The sequence below is a fragment of the Chamaea fasciata genome, unplaced genomic scaffold, assembly GCF_029207755.1.
Source record: "Chamaea fasciata isolate MVZ Bird 193981 ecotype frontalis unplaced genomic scaffold, bChaFas1.0.hap1 SCAF_3, whole genome shotgun sequence".
Lineage (NCBI taxonomy): Eukaryota > Metazoa > Chordata > Aves > Passeriformes > Sylviidae > Chamaea > Chamaea fasciata.
In genome coordinates this window covers 85,101,340-85,115,479 of record NW_027094088.1, presented here as the reverse complement: position 1 = coordinate 85,115,479, position 14,140 = coordinate 85,101,340, and the positions used below count along the sequence as shown (strand labels likewise).

The 14,140-nt window shown below is 36.3% G+C and overlaps 1 protein-coding gene across 2 annotated transcripts in view; it reads left to right on the top strand.

The window, feature by feature from the left end:
- Positions 1 to 14,140, top strand: part of COL19A1 (collagen type XIX alpha 1 chain) — a 178,359-nt gene that overhangs the window by 152,094 nt on the left and 12,125 nt on the right. For both annotated transcript variants that reach the window (XM_066179717.1, XM_066179718.1), the window contains exons 34-45: positions 1,346 to 1,399; positions 2,319 to 2,372; positions 4,440 to 4,484; positions 5,079 to 5,129; positions 5,215 to 5,259; positions 6,119 to 6,145; positions 7,158 to 7,211; positions 9,774 to 9,818; positions 11,939 to 11,983; positions 12,090 to 12,152; positions 13,619 to 13,654; positions 13,797 to 13,841. In XM_066179717.1, coding sequence (XP_066035814.1) covers positions 1,346 to 1,399; positions 2,319 to 2,372; positions 4,440 to 4,484; positions 5,079 to 5,129; positions 5,215 to 5,259; positions 6,119 to 6,145; positions 7,158 to 7,211; positions 9,774 to 9,818; positions 11,939 to 11,983; positions 12,090 to 12,152; positions 13,619 to 13,654; positions 13,797 to 13,841 — 564 coding nt within the window. The remainder of the gene's footprint in view (positions 1 to 1,345; positions 1,400 to 2,318; positions 2,373 to 4,439; positions 4,485 to 5,078; positions 5,130 to 5,214; positions 5,260 to 6,118; positions 6,146 to 7,157; positions 7,212 to 9,773; positions 9,819 to 11,938; positions 11,984 to 12,089; positions 12,153 to 13,618; positions 13,655 to 13,796; positions 13,842 to 14,140) is intronic.

Below are 14,140 nucleotides of genomic sequence, written 5' to 3'. Positions count from 1 at the left end.
TTTTACAAATTTTAATTTTTTTATTTTTATTCTTTTGCTGGAATGGGAAGAAATGGGAAGAAAGATAGAGGCCCACCTGAATCCTTTTGAAATATGCTCATTAACTTCCATATGCTTTCCAATCACTCTTTAATCTTTGTTGAACTTATCTTCATTTTCAAAGCACTTCTTTTTTCAGGGGAGAGTTTTTTTAATATCAATAGTAAGAGTTATAGAAAATCTTCCTTTGGTTTCGTATTAATTTTTCATGTAAATATACCATCAGAATAAAGGAGTTCAAAAAGAGCAGAGATCACATTAGTATTTACCTTACCACTATGGAAAGCTGCGGAGGCAGATCAATGTCCTCTGTGTGTAGGAGCAAGAAAGGAAAATCAATGTCTCTCCATCTCTACATTTTTGCTGATTTATTTCTCTCTGAAGTTTTTCCCTCAGTCTCTCCCTCAGAGCACCTGTTTCAGGGTTCCTGACCTCTGTGGCTTTCCAGGCTGCCTCCTTAGCCATTCCTTCTTAAACACTGCATTTCAAATGAGAAATACACCTTCTCTGAGGGGATTTTTCTTGTCAGAGGATGGACAGATGAAGTTAATCACTGCTTGGAAGAATCTATTTATCTTTGTGGATTATAGGGAGAACCAAGAGCATTAGCTCTCATTAGTACATGACTTTTACATGTCTAAAATTGCACCTAAACCTGGTGTGGCAGAGGAAAGACTCAATGACATACAGGCTTGTCTCAAATCCCGCCTCTATCCACTGTAGTGAGTTGCACGGCTGTATGTTTAGTAGGTGGATACTAGAGTCCATTGATTTTCAGACAAAGGAATAGAATACAAGCAGGAAAGTAGATCATTAAATACGATGTAAAATGTCATGTTCAATTACCAAAAAGTCAAATCAAAAATGAGGCAGAAAGTATCATTTAATTTAGATAGCATCAGGTAATATTGAGAAGCCTGAGTAAATGTCTTCTCAGAAGAAAAAAAAAAGCTTGTTAATAAAAGAAAATAGAAAATTAATCTCTAAGGAAAAGCTTGAGATCTGTTCTTATCTGCACAACTAAAGACAAAACTATTTACAAAATATAGGTTAAAAATGTGAAGGGTTGAAGGACAAGTGTTTATCATTCAAGCAAGAAGTTGCCTCTAAACTGGTTCAATGATAACCCAGTTCTCTTTCCTACCTGGTGGGGCGGTTACTTTTTTAACCATTTCCAAAAATAATGCCCACATTTTAGAAGCAAATGTGCTGTAATACAGGTACAGTACTGCTGAACATGCTGAACAGAGGTATTTTTGAAGTATAAGTGGGAGAGGAACTAGACATGTGCTCTTTTAATTTCCAGGGTCTTCAAGGTGCTCCTGGACTCCCAGGTATAGCAGGACCCAGTGGCCCATCTGTAAGTGTGTGGTATCACCCATGATCTAATTTATTTCTGTAGAGGTTGCTATAACTGCCTAGTTTCTAGTCCTTTCTTTTATCTTTTAGGAGAGTAACAATAAAATCTTACCCTTTCTGGCTCTAGTAAACTATACTGGTGTTGATGTTACTGAAAATACCATTATTGTCTGGACTCAAAGTTTATGGAACTGAAATAGATTTGAAGTTTTGACTTTACTAGAGAATCTGTGAGGTTACATGATTTATGATGTGCAAACTTGCAATGAATTATGTATTTTTACCCAAATTAGAGTCATGTTAGCAATAAAATCTAAAAATAATTCCAGCTAGTCATTCTGAAAAAAATCTAGTGCCGAAACAAAATAATTACTTAGTTTCACAACTCAAACCCAAAGAATTAGAAGAAGCTGACAATATTTTAAGACATTGAAATATATCATTAAAATTGTTGGTGTTATTGGGAAAGGTCCTCTTCGAAATTTTTTCAAATATTCTTTTCTACTTATGGGATGGAATCACATTAGTTGGTATGATCATTGTTCATTCCTAGGTTTCATGGCAATACTAATACTTCTTTCAAAAATTGTAGCACATTTAAGAAGTTTAATGTGGAATACTAAATTGGCATTTAGCAGTAAAATGTGATTCTCAGCTGTATCAATATGTGCCATTTAGGGTCACCACATTTAGTTTGTCAAGGTGAAAATGCAATGGTGAAGAAAAGTTTTACCCTTCAAAGGACTTATCAGGAGGACACAGCAGTTGTATCAAGGAGAAGAGAAATATTTAAACCCGAAGGAGAAGTATAATTAGGTTTAAACTACCTACAAAAAGCATATTTTAAAAACATAGTGACACTGCAAAAATATTGTGTTTCATTTTTTCCTAACTTATATCAACAATTCTGTGTTGTGCAGGGAGTCCCAGGAAGACCTGGACATCCTGGTCCAGCTGGAACAAAAGGAGAAAAGGTATTTCATCTTTTTATTCATGGTAAAGGTCTGTGAAGGTTTGGCAATCCTATTAAACTGTGTTTAGGGTTTTTTTTTAAACAAGTACAAGAGTGTAACAAGAATGTGGCATACATTTCAAATTTTTATTTGTGTTTCACTACAAGTACTTTCCCTAATCAATGCTGTGCATATGGGCTTATATTTTGAAGTGCAATTCTTGTGGTATATTTAAGTTGCAGAGAATTTTCTTCAGGTATAATACATATAATGTTTAGGAAAGTGAAAATATGTTTCTAAAATAGATATGACTAGTGACTGCTTCTGTGCTTCTCTTGCCTTTACCAATATTGTACTCAAAAGTAATTGTACAAGCACTGAAAGTTTTTGGGTGTTACTTACTCTGAAAAAATATGTAAGCTTCCTTTATGCTTAATTTACACTCTCTTAGCACTGCTTTTTTCCAAAATTTTATGTGTTTATCAGGAACTTGATATTATTCATTATGACTAAGACGTCAAATTCATTTTCTTGGGTACCTCAGATCAGTGTAATACAGCAGAAACAAACTGCTGCAGAATACTTTTTGGGACAAGTTCTACATTTTTTGTACGAATACAGCTTTTCTTTCAGTAGTACTCTGGAATTTTCCAGGCGTAGCACTGCCGTATCCACATGTGTGATCCTAATTCCCTACAAAGCCTTGGTATGAGTAAAAAAGAAAACTATTTTGAAAAGCCCTGAAGTTATTTCAGTATAAAATTTGAATGAAAGTTGTGTTCTTGCAGATTGCAGTAACAAAAATTTACCCCCCTTATTTCCTTTTCGCCTAACTGAATGCAAAACACAAGTCTTTAATAGTTTCTTGTTCACAATTCACACATAGGTGGGAATGAGAAGCCTGTGCTCTACAGGTCATGTCTCATCATTCTAAACATGCAAAAGTCAGATGGCTGAAGAGTAATGAAGTAAACTTAAATAAAGCCCTGGTGGATTTCTCCTCTGTCCTTCATCTACACACTTGAGAACTGATCACATAATGTGCTTTCTAAAATAATTGGATTTTAATTCCCCATGAAGCTCTTCAAACCACTTTTGGGAGGCTGACAGTTTCTAACAATTATTACGGCCATTTGAAAATTATCCTAGTATAAATGTTTAGTAAGAATTATATTTTTCTGCTAAACTAATTATTGGCATGGAGCACTTAGCTTGATTTTTGCCACCTTAGTAATTTTAAATTTGTGACTTAAGTGTCTCACTGACATACATTTAATAAGATCAAACAAAGCCAGTGAAAAATTCTTGACAGACTTGTTCCAAATTATACAGTGTATTTATCTGAATTGTAATGATGAGATTTTGAAAAGATTTTTTGGGAAATCTTTTGCTGAAACTTCACAGACCCCATGATTCTGCTGAGGAAAAATCTCAGCAACTATACTTTTTATAATATAGTCAATTCCGTGCACAACAGCAAAACAGGCCAGAGATACAGGCAACAACAGATGAATATTTTATCTTTTTGGTACAAACCAAAAAGATATTCATTATATCTCTTCATAAGGAAGATTCTGTAGAAAAAATTGTAATTTATATTCAATATGTTTCTAAGTACACTGAATTTCTAAAACTGTAGCTCTTCTTTATTTACATATGAATGACCAACTGAGGATTGGCTTTTGCAAAATAATATACAAAGCATAAAATAAATGTTAGCTTTTATCTGCCAGTTGCTTAGAAATTCATATTAACAACTCCTTTTTTTTTTTTTTTTTTCTCCCCTTCCTCTCCCTCCTGGTACATATGAAATGTTTCCCAACCCAGGTTACCACTGTTATCTTGCCATAAGGAAGTTACTACCCATAAAGCAGCAAGTAACTAACAAAATAAAAACTAGTACAAAGCAATGATTCACGCCTTCCCTAAAGCTAAAGCAGGAACATTGCAGGAGAAGTTATTCTTGATATTACCTGCTCTTATTGACTGTATCTCTTGTTTATTGTCATTATGGTCATCATAGCTTGAGTGTGGAATAGATGTGGCCAGTTACAGTAAATGAGTTACATCAATCTCTTGCTGTACTAGGGTAGTGAAGGTTCTCCTGGGAAACCTGGACCACCTGGGCCTCCGGTGAGACATTTTGTTTTATATCTTGAATTTATATTAGGAACAATGTAATGTAATATAAAGAACTGAGAGTTGATCTAATAAAAATTAATATTGCAGGAAGGTAACAGTGTCTTTTTTCAAAAGGTTTCTGTATTCCATTTTTTTTTTCTCTCAATTCATCACTGAGTAAGTTCAGATCACTAAAACCCTCTAAGAAAACTGCTCAAATTAGTTAACCTTGGTATCCAATATTATTAGAGTAAAATTGTCAGCTTGGATACCTGAGAACCCAGTCAACCTAAGGAAAGTCTATGGAGCTCACTGGACTCTAAATTAAGTGGAATAATACCTAACACAAAGTTTATTCTGGAGAATTATAATAATAAAAATCAAAACATGGTGTATACTAATTTACAGGTTTCTTGCTTTATAACTAAAAAAAGAAAGTCCCAAGCTGTGTTGGTGTGTATCTAATGTTCTTCTGAAATCTGGAATCTTTGACAAATTGAGAACAAAAGGATACCACAGCTTTGCTGAACTACAGGACTTGAACAGGGCAATAGTTCTGCCTTTAGAATTCATAAGTGACACTTACTTGGTTTTTATGCTTTAAAGGGTATGCCTTACAATGAAAGAAATGGAATGAGCAGCTTATATAAACTGCAGGTATTTCTCTTTAATGTTAATTGCTTTTTTTTTTCAATCCCCACCCAATTTTAGCCCAACTCAACTTTTAAACTTGCTGTTACAGGGAGGTGTGAGTGTTGCGAGTTATCCGGGTCCACCAGGACCTCCAGTAAGTGTTACCAGAGTTCTAATTTCTAGTAGCTAATTGACATAGAAAAAGAGGAGGATTAGTTGAATGGAATTTGATTTTATTTGTGAAAGATTGAAAAAATAAAGATATGATTGGGATGTAGCAGTCTGTGATTTTATGTTTGCCAAGCGGTTTAGCCCATTTTGGAGAGTGGTTTATTCTGATTCAATCATTTCATCCTAGCAAGTAAAGGCTGCAGAAATGGTACATAATTTGGTATTGGACTCTTCAGTGAAAGTATTCTTATACTAAAAATGTGTAATTTTGTACTTATAGTACAGTATATAGTATAGGCATAGTTTTGCAGTGGATAAAATTTGGTGCCAGAAATGAGAAGCTCATGAATTCTGATCTGAGTTCTGTCACTGATTCACTAAATGTAGCTACAGTGCCGAAAAATATGTAAAGCTAAGAATTATATTGTGGAAGTGATACAGGGGTGGTGACTTTCACACCGCAGGTGCATCACCTTGCAGCTGGACACTGTTGCTTTCATTCCATGGAACTAAAGATGCTGTGCACTTACTTGCATTCTCCTCCTTTTTAGCACCATAGGCAAGTTCTGTTTTGACATGATTGTCTCTTTGGTAACCACAGTCATGGGCTGGCACCGAGCAACAGAGCTGTCTTTCTCTGCATTCTGGAACAGCAAAACAAAACCCAAAATATTACTAAGATTTTGTACTAAATTAATCAGCTGAGGGGGCTGGAATTGATAATGATTCTAAATGCACTCCATTAGCAAAGTATACTCATAGTGCAGTCTTTTAAAAAACCCATCTTATCGTGTAACTGTTTTTCTTTAAATGCGGCTTGGCTTGTTTGGTTCTTTTTGCAGGGTCCAAAAGGGGATCCTGGAACAGTGGTATGTATGTACTTTTTGGTTTTGATAGAGAATTCCCCAAGTAGTTTGACATACAGTACTTCTGAATAACAATAAGAAACCCAAACCAAAACCTCCTATCAGTCAATGACAGCAAAACATGGAGTTCTAAGACAGTTTTCTAAAACAGTTTAATAATTTGAGTTTAAAAAGATTCAAAGTCTCTTTAATTTTTTTTGTTTGTTTGTTTTTGTTTTTGTTTTGTTTCACCATAATGTCTGGAAGCTGGATGCATCTTTCTGTACCAGCACCCCCTTCCTACTCAGAAAACACCAAGTACCAGAGTTTAGGTGGGAAAAGTGAGATCTGTCAGAGACTTCAGGAAATCCAGACAGCAATTTCCCATGGCTTTTGATTTAACTGAGAATTGCAACTGGAATTGTTGCCTGTAGGTTAAATGTCCATGATAAATTATCAATTTTCTTTTAAAAAATAATTAAAAGGACCTTCCCACTCTACTCTAAATGTTAAGCTGATTTTTCCAGTGGAGCATGTTTACAGTGGAGCATGTTTACAATTTTCTTTCAAAACTTTAAGACCTAGCCAGGGATCCAGCCTGTGTGTCCCTTGCTGCAGAGTAACCTTTGTTTAGGGAAGAAAGCACGGAATTACTTGGAGGTTGGTTCTCTGGTTGACAGTGTATGCTTACACCCCAGGGCTGTGCTGCCTGCAGGTGCTTCAGAGGTCACCTTGGCTTGCAAGAGCACTGGAGTGGAGTCTTTTGTATTACATCTTTCATCAAAATAAAGCCATTGAGCCAAATACTCACACAGAGCATCTGGGAAAAGCTTCATTTGCAAATCAGTAAAACAATGCATAACAAAATCTGTTTACCTAATAACTGGTTACCTGTTTTAGTAATCTCAAGTTAAATAATCTGCTGTTGCTTACTGCTCACCATTTCCCACGTTGAGTGGGAAATGTATGCAATCTTTTATTCCTATCTTTTAATCTAATGTATGCAATCTTTTATTGAAAAAAAAATTAAAAACAGGGAGACCCAGGACCAATGGGATTACCAGGACTGGAAGGACTCCCAGGGGAAAAGGTAGGACACTTAAAAAGAAGAAGGGATTTCTTGGTGGCCACTGTCTGCAACTAAATGTCTTCTGAAGCCTTGTCTGGTTTATTTTTTGTGTTTAAGCTAATGTTTCTGTGAGAAAATCTTTGCATAGTTGCTTATATTTTCCTTTTTTACTTTAGGATGGGTATAAATAATATACTCACCAAGCATAAAATTTCATTTTCTGCAAATTGAAAATTGTGTGTAGGAGGCCTTGTAGTATTCTCGGTAGAATATTACTATACTTGATAGTAATTAGTTAATTTTTTCCTATGTATGGTTCTTGTTCTCTCTTTAGCATCATCTTACCTTTACAGTCCATCTATCTTGTTCTCAGCCTTTTGCTTTCTAATTGTGGAGGCTGATTACAAATTTAAAGAAAAGCTTTTCATAAAAGGCTAAAAAAGTCACGATTTTGGTATTCATTTCTAAATATAGCAAAGTGCAAAACATTTAGCACAGAAATAAAAAAAAATCTGTAAATATGTTTTCTGTCGACAAAACCAGTTTGATTTTCTCTATATATTCTAATTCAGGAAGAAAAAAGAGTAAATTTCTTTGCAAATGAATTTTTTCGCAAATGAATTTTTTCCAGCTTTTTGAATTATGCTATTAAATGACTTTATGCAAAAGTTCTTCACTAAAACCTTTTTTTCATCACAAAGAAATATAAAATAAAAGTTTCCCTCTCAATATCACTGTGCATTCCTCCTACCAAGATCTAAGGTAGGTATCTATACTAGATGCTTAAATTACATGAGATGCTCCCTGCTCTGGAATTCTACAGTTTACAACCAATTAAAGACTAGTCTGATTTCAAAATGAGCAAACACAGGAAGACATTACAGGTTTAACTGAGACAAAGTGGGGACAGGAATGAAATAAAAAGAAATAAGCAATGGATCAGATCATATAAACTAGCTGAGTGGGTGTTTGGCCCTCTCCCAAAATAAAAGTATCATTACTTTACTAAATTTGGTCAAACTTTGACATTTATGGTGCAAATAAGTGAACAGAATCTCAGAGCCTGCCAGTCTAGGTTTTAATTTAGAGCCATGACGTTCCTCTGTGTAGCAGAATGCCATCTTCTACAGACAATACTGGCTGGAATTTCATGATAATTTCATGAACTGCCTTAAGAACTTTATGTCCTCTGGATAAAATGTGCCCTCCCTCAGCTGTGCTGACAGTGGCTGGTGCAGCTGTCCTGCAAGCCATACTTCTGAAAGGACCAGAATAACCCTGAAAAGAGAAAAAAATATTGCAAGGGAAGTAAGTGTTAGGCATTTCTAGTTTCACTATCATAGCCAGCATATAGGGCTGAGCAGAGCACCAGTTCTGGATCTGGAATAACCACTGAGGCAGAGTGCAGGGCTCCAGACAACGAGCCCTGCCTACTGCAGGTGCTCAGCACTCCCCATTCGGTGTTCCAGGGGTGCAGGTTGTGTTCCTCACTGAGTGACCACTGCCAGCCTCCAGAGCAGGACAGGCTGAGCTGTGTCCTCTAAGCTGCTTCCTCCAAACACCAGGTCAGATACGTAACTTGTCATCTGTTACACTTTGTGTAAGGGAGTTAAGTGTTTCTAATCAACGGCAATTTCATCGTGCACCTGAACAGAGTGATGAGGATGAGACAAGCCACCATTACTTATAAAAACAGAAACCAAAAATCCCCAAATTTCCTGGCGCTCTCATGCAGAACCCAGTGTGGCTTATGCAGCGGTGTTTACAGAGTTTTAATACATCTGCTCCAGGTAACATAAACCCATCTCAGAAAAATACTCTCCTGTTAGTATAGCTTCAGCAGTGCCAGGGGTTTTCTGACATTAACCTAGAAATGAGGAGCCTGATTTTTTTCTTACATTTTTAACCAATGTTACAGTAACAGAGCATAGTGTTGCAGACCAACACATCAGTGAGTAAATACCTCTGGGTGGAGTTTTACCACTTGTTGAGCTCTATCTGTCTGCTTTGGATTACAGTCCTATTGAGAAAGATGAATTTGTGCCTGTAACTCATCAGTTCCAGCCAAAAAACCAACACTGTTCTAGCTTAAAGCAGAGATGAAGGTGTCTGTGTGCTATAACAAGAACCCTTGTCCTGAAGGGGCCATGGCACAAGCAGAGGACATTGCCTTATAGTAAAATGGATGACTGGGTAGCAGGAAAGAAATAACTTCTTAGAAAGGTACATCTTAAATATGGGGATGTTGATATGAAAGTGAATTACCCTGTGTAAATTTTGGTCATTTTAATGACCACAAATTCTAATTATTTGGAGAACTACAGATAAGTCAGAGACTTTCCATTCATTTCATGGGAGGCCTCGCACAGGGTCAAAGGGAAACCTTATATGAGAGAAGTTAAACAAAGGATTTTGGTTACTTGCTCAAGACTGCATATTGAGCCAGTGCCACAGATAAATATTAGCATTTAGCCTGGCTCTTGTTCTCATTTTCAGTTCACTTCCTTGGGTTTTACTGGGAATCCACCAAGAAACTTCTGGTTTGATTGTTGTAGTTTAAACAGAGATTTATCTTTTCTTCAGGGTGACCGTGGACCAGCTGGGGCACCAGGAGTGTCAGGGACACCGGTATGTATATTCTTTAAAGAAAACTCAGGTTTTTAGAAGCTGAAAAAACAGGCTAAGCTAGGTGCTGAGCTGTAATCTCAGTTGCTGTGGAACACCAGTGCTTGGCTCGTACTTTATACGTAGGTATGAAGATTACGAGTTTTCCCTAAAGAAATTAGAGTTTTAATAGCAACAAGGGTTCATATTATCATTAAAATGACAAGACTGAGTGGGGTGAATACATAATAAATCTGGAATTCGAAGCTGCATATACTTAGTTAATAAATGTGTGATTCTTCTCATTGCCTCTGTTTAATAGAGATAGAGATGTTTTTTATGTTCCTGGGCATGCACAAATTTCTGAGCATCTTTCTACCACAAAGAAAAATCATGAGCGTCAGTTATTGCCACCCACAAGGATCTGCATATCAAGTTGATCAAGCGTTGGCTTTAGGGGAATGCTTTGTCAGCTATTTAGATGTGGTATTCAGAGAAGTTTCTGAAAGTCATAGAGGAATTTTGTGGTAGGTGAAAGTAAAAGAAACTAATAATAAATTGAAATTATAATTATTTGTTTGTGTTCCTAAAGGAAATGAAGATATTAGATTGCATTCGCAGTTTAATAAAAAAGTTTATCCATATTTCAGGAGGCAATATAGAGTTATTTATATGCAAATATGTTTATTATTAAATTTTGGCAGCTACCAATACATTCAGGAGATGTTTAAATTATAAATATGTGTTTTATGAAATAAAGAGAAGTGTCTGCACATTCCCATTTCCATTAGCCACTGATTTAGTCTATTTACTGTGAGTTCCAAGAGAGAACATCATCTTAAATAGCCTAATTTCATTGGGTTTTCCTAAAAGAATTGCACATTTAAGAGGAAAAGTGTTTCTCTGAATTTTATAGTAGATGTAAGAATTTCAAAGTTTGTTGTTCTGAAACAGATTTTACACTGTTGATAATACTGCTGTAGCTTGTTAGAATGATCACAGTTGTGCATTTCTTCTGAATTTCCCGCTGGACATGTCCCAAGTTTTTGGATATTCTCTGTTCAAGTTGGACATGAAATATTTAATGAGGTCCCTTCTTCACTGATGGAGTTACATTCTGTTGACTATACTTAGTTCTAATAAAATCCACTAAAATAAAATATTTCCCCCTGAAATAAATTGTTTGCTTTCACATTTTATGCTAAGGAGTTTTAATCAACAAAATAGCAGACATGTGAGACAAATGTTTTTTCAGTAGTCCAGGAGGAATTTGAGACATATCCACATATCTTGCTGGAAAAGAATTTGTCTTCCTTACCTGTCATTGTTCCCTAGGTTGAATAGTGCACCCTTTTCCCCATGTGGGAATATAAACCTCTTATTTTCATTTTGGTGTTTTACTGAGATTGTCAGGGAAGCTTGGACTGAGATCCTGCAAGCATTGCCACCAAGGCCTATTTCAACATGAACCCTCAGTCCAGCTGTTCCCAGAGTTGTCCCTGGTGTTGATGGGTTTGATCTTTCACTTGTGCAAGTCACCTGAGGATCTGTCTAAGGATACCTTCAGGAAATGTAGATTCAAGTAGCTAAAAGAAGGGCATCCGTCAAAAAAGAGACATTTAAAATCAGCATTTAAATGATGTCATAAGGGAAGATTGTGAATTCTGGCAGGCTGAACATGAAATGACAATAAAAGTGACCAAAAAAGGTCATGAAGAAAACTTGCAAAAGGCGTTAAGTCAGTAGTAAAGTCACATACAAAAAAAATCAGGACTAGAAATAACCTGAAGGAAAAATCTTGATTTTACATATACACTGAAAAAGTTTAATCTGACTATGACTTCTTCAAGGTGGAAATCATGGTGTTTTAAAAGAAACTTTCATAAAAGCATCTCAGTATTCAGGAAGGGTAAAGAAAACCAAACAAAACCTAATGTTATTGCTGAGTAACATTTATCACAAGAGCCTGTTCATTAAATACAATAAAAATCTGGTAAAATATTTATTTTTCGTCTCTTAAAGCATTAATGAACAATACCATGAATATTTCTCTCATATATATATGTACTCTCTAATTTTTGATATAGACAAAAATTTTATTTGGCTTACTAATAATTTGAATCTGTAATATTCTCTTTTTGCAGGGAAAGCCAGGATCCCCTGGGTCCCCAGGGCTGCCAGGAGAACCTGTAAGTACAGATTTGAGTTCTGTATTCTGGATTCAATAGCAAACAAATATTTCAGACACCTAATGGAAGATCTTTTTATGCAGATTTACATTTTCTTCTTTCTTAGGGTGAAAGAGGACCTATAGGAGATATAGGCTTCCCTGGTCCAGAAGGACCACAAGGAAAACCAGTAAGCAATTTTATACTGAATATATATATTTTGTTACAAAAAGATGTGTTTTAGTTTATCAGAAGTTACAAAAGAAAGGACATTACATCTTGCTTTGTGTTAGAGTAGGTAACTTCTGAAAAGCACACCGAGCTGTGCTGCTCAATATCAACCATCAAAAAAAGAATTCCTGGCATTGTGGTGTTTTAATAGTTAATGTTACTGAGATGTTGCCTTTAAAGGTCATATGAAGGTCATTTGGATCTTGTTGACATAAAGTTTCCTCTTGTACTTTTTCCAGGGGGGCAATATGAACCCAGACACTCAGCGCAGTCAGTAAAGGATGGGGTGAGAGAATAGGTTCTCAGTTTCAGTTTAGATAGAGAAGCGTGTGCTTCATGACTGAATAAACTTTGAGACTCCTCTGTATACAGGTGATGCAACACTGCAGCTGAGGCATTTAGTGTTCACTTAGGAGATGTCTAATGTGCTCCCTTTATGTAATAAAAGCATGACAGCAGTGTAGTCAGCACTGTCTGAGCTGGTTTAAAAAAAACTAGTTTATATTCCAGAAGGGGTTCAGCAAGGGTAGTGCAGGACTCATTATCTTTCCTGAACTTTGGTGTTTTGGGGATGAGCATGAGCGGCAGACATTTGCATCTTGTCAGCACATCTCCACGTTACACTTCTGCCTTGAAAGAAGAGACAAGTTCTCTGGCCACAGAAGCAAATCAACCCAAGTTGCCTAATCTGTGCAAAAGTCCACTTTTGCAGTATATGCAGAGAAAGAAGCATTCCTGATGTCTCTGCTCATACAAGTCATACTTTCTCACTCAATGAAACAGCTGTGAGTTTGCTACATGTGCAGATCCATAAATATCCTACTAAATTAAACACTGCCAGAGCGTTTATCTCACAATTATCTGGCATTGTACAATTGTTAATATGCTCTCTGACATTATTTTGGCCCGTACCAGCTAGGACTCTCAGATCATGCCATATTCCAGTCTGGAGGATAATGTAGGCCTGGAAAAGTTTCCAGCAGGTGCTATGAATGCAACCACCTTCTTTGGGGAAGGAAATAGCTTTAATCCAGGAGACTAAAACGGTGCCATCTACAAGTCCTAAGGACCAAAGAATGGATCTGGACACGGCACAATCTCTCTAAGAGCAGAAGGGTATTTCAGCACCAAGTCTAGAGTAAAAGAAATCTCTCAAATGGTTGTATTATGACTAGCTGGAACTTAGAAAGTGCATGTACCTATTCCACAAATATTCCACATTTGCAAAATTTCCCTATAATTTGTCATTTAATGTTGGATGATCACTAGATTTGGTGCACATCTTGATGCTCCTTGTATTTCTATATTGTAGCCACACAAACTGCTGCTTCTGCAGCTTCAGAACATTTACTGATATGGCACTAAACACTGCGTTTTACTTTTCATATTTTTAAAACACTTAAGCATATTAATTTTTTTTCTTAGGGAGTCAATGGAAAAGATGGATTGCCAGGTCCTCCGGTAAGAAAACATGCTTTTGTGTATTTTATTCCTCACAGAAACCACAGCTGTTAATCCTAGGCAGTTGCTTTCCATTCTGCTAACACATGAATACACAGCAAAGTCTTGATAAGTTTATCTTTTTTCAAAAACCATTTTTCAGGGTGCTGTGGGGAGACCAGGAGACAGAGGACCCAAAGGAGAACGTGTAAGTCCCTATGATGATAATTTTTTCTCTTGTTAACTGAGCATATAAACACCTCAACAGCACCTATCTTATAGGCAAAATCAAGAAATTAATTCTCTGTGAACTTCAACCAGTCACCTAGACATCTAAGAGGTTTAGTTCTAGACACCACTTCAAGGAATTAGAGTTGATTTGGCTTCTGCATTTAGAGGAAAAACACAATTTGTAGACTTTCTGACACAGTTGGCCTGGGCAGTGTAAACTGATCAAGAAGCTGAGTGTTGGAAAGCAGATAATACAGTTGTGCTGTTGTCAGACTT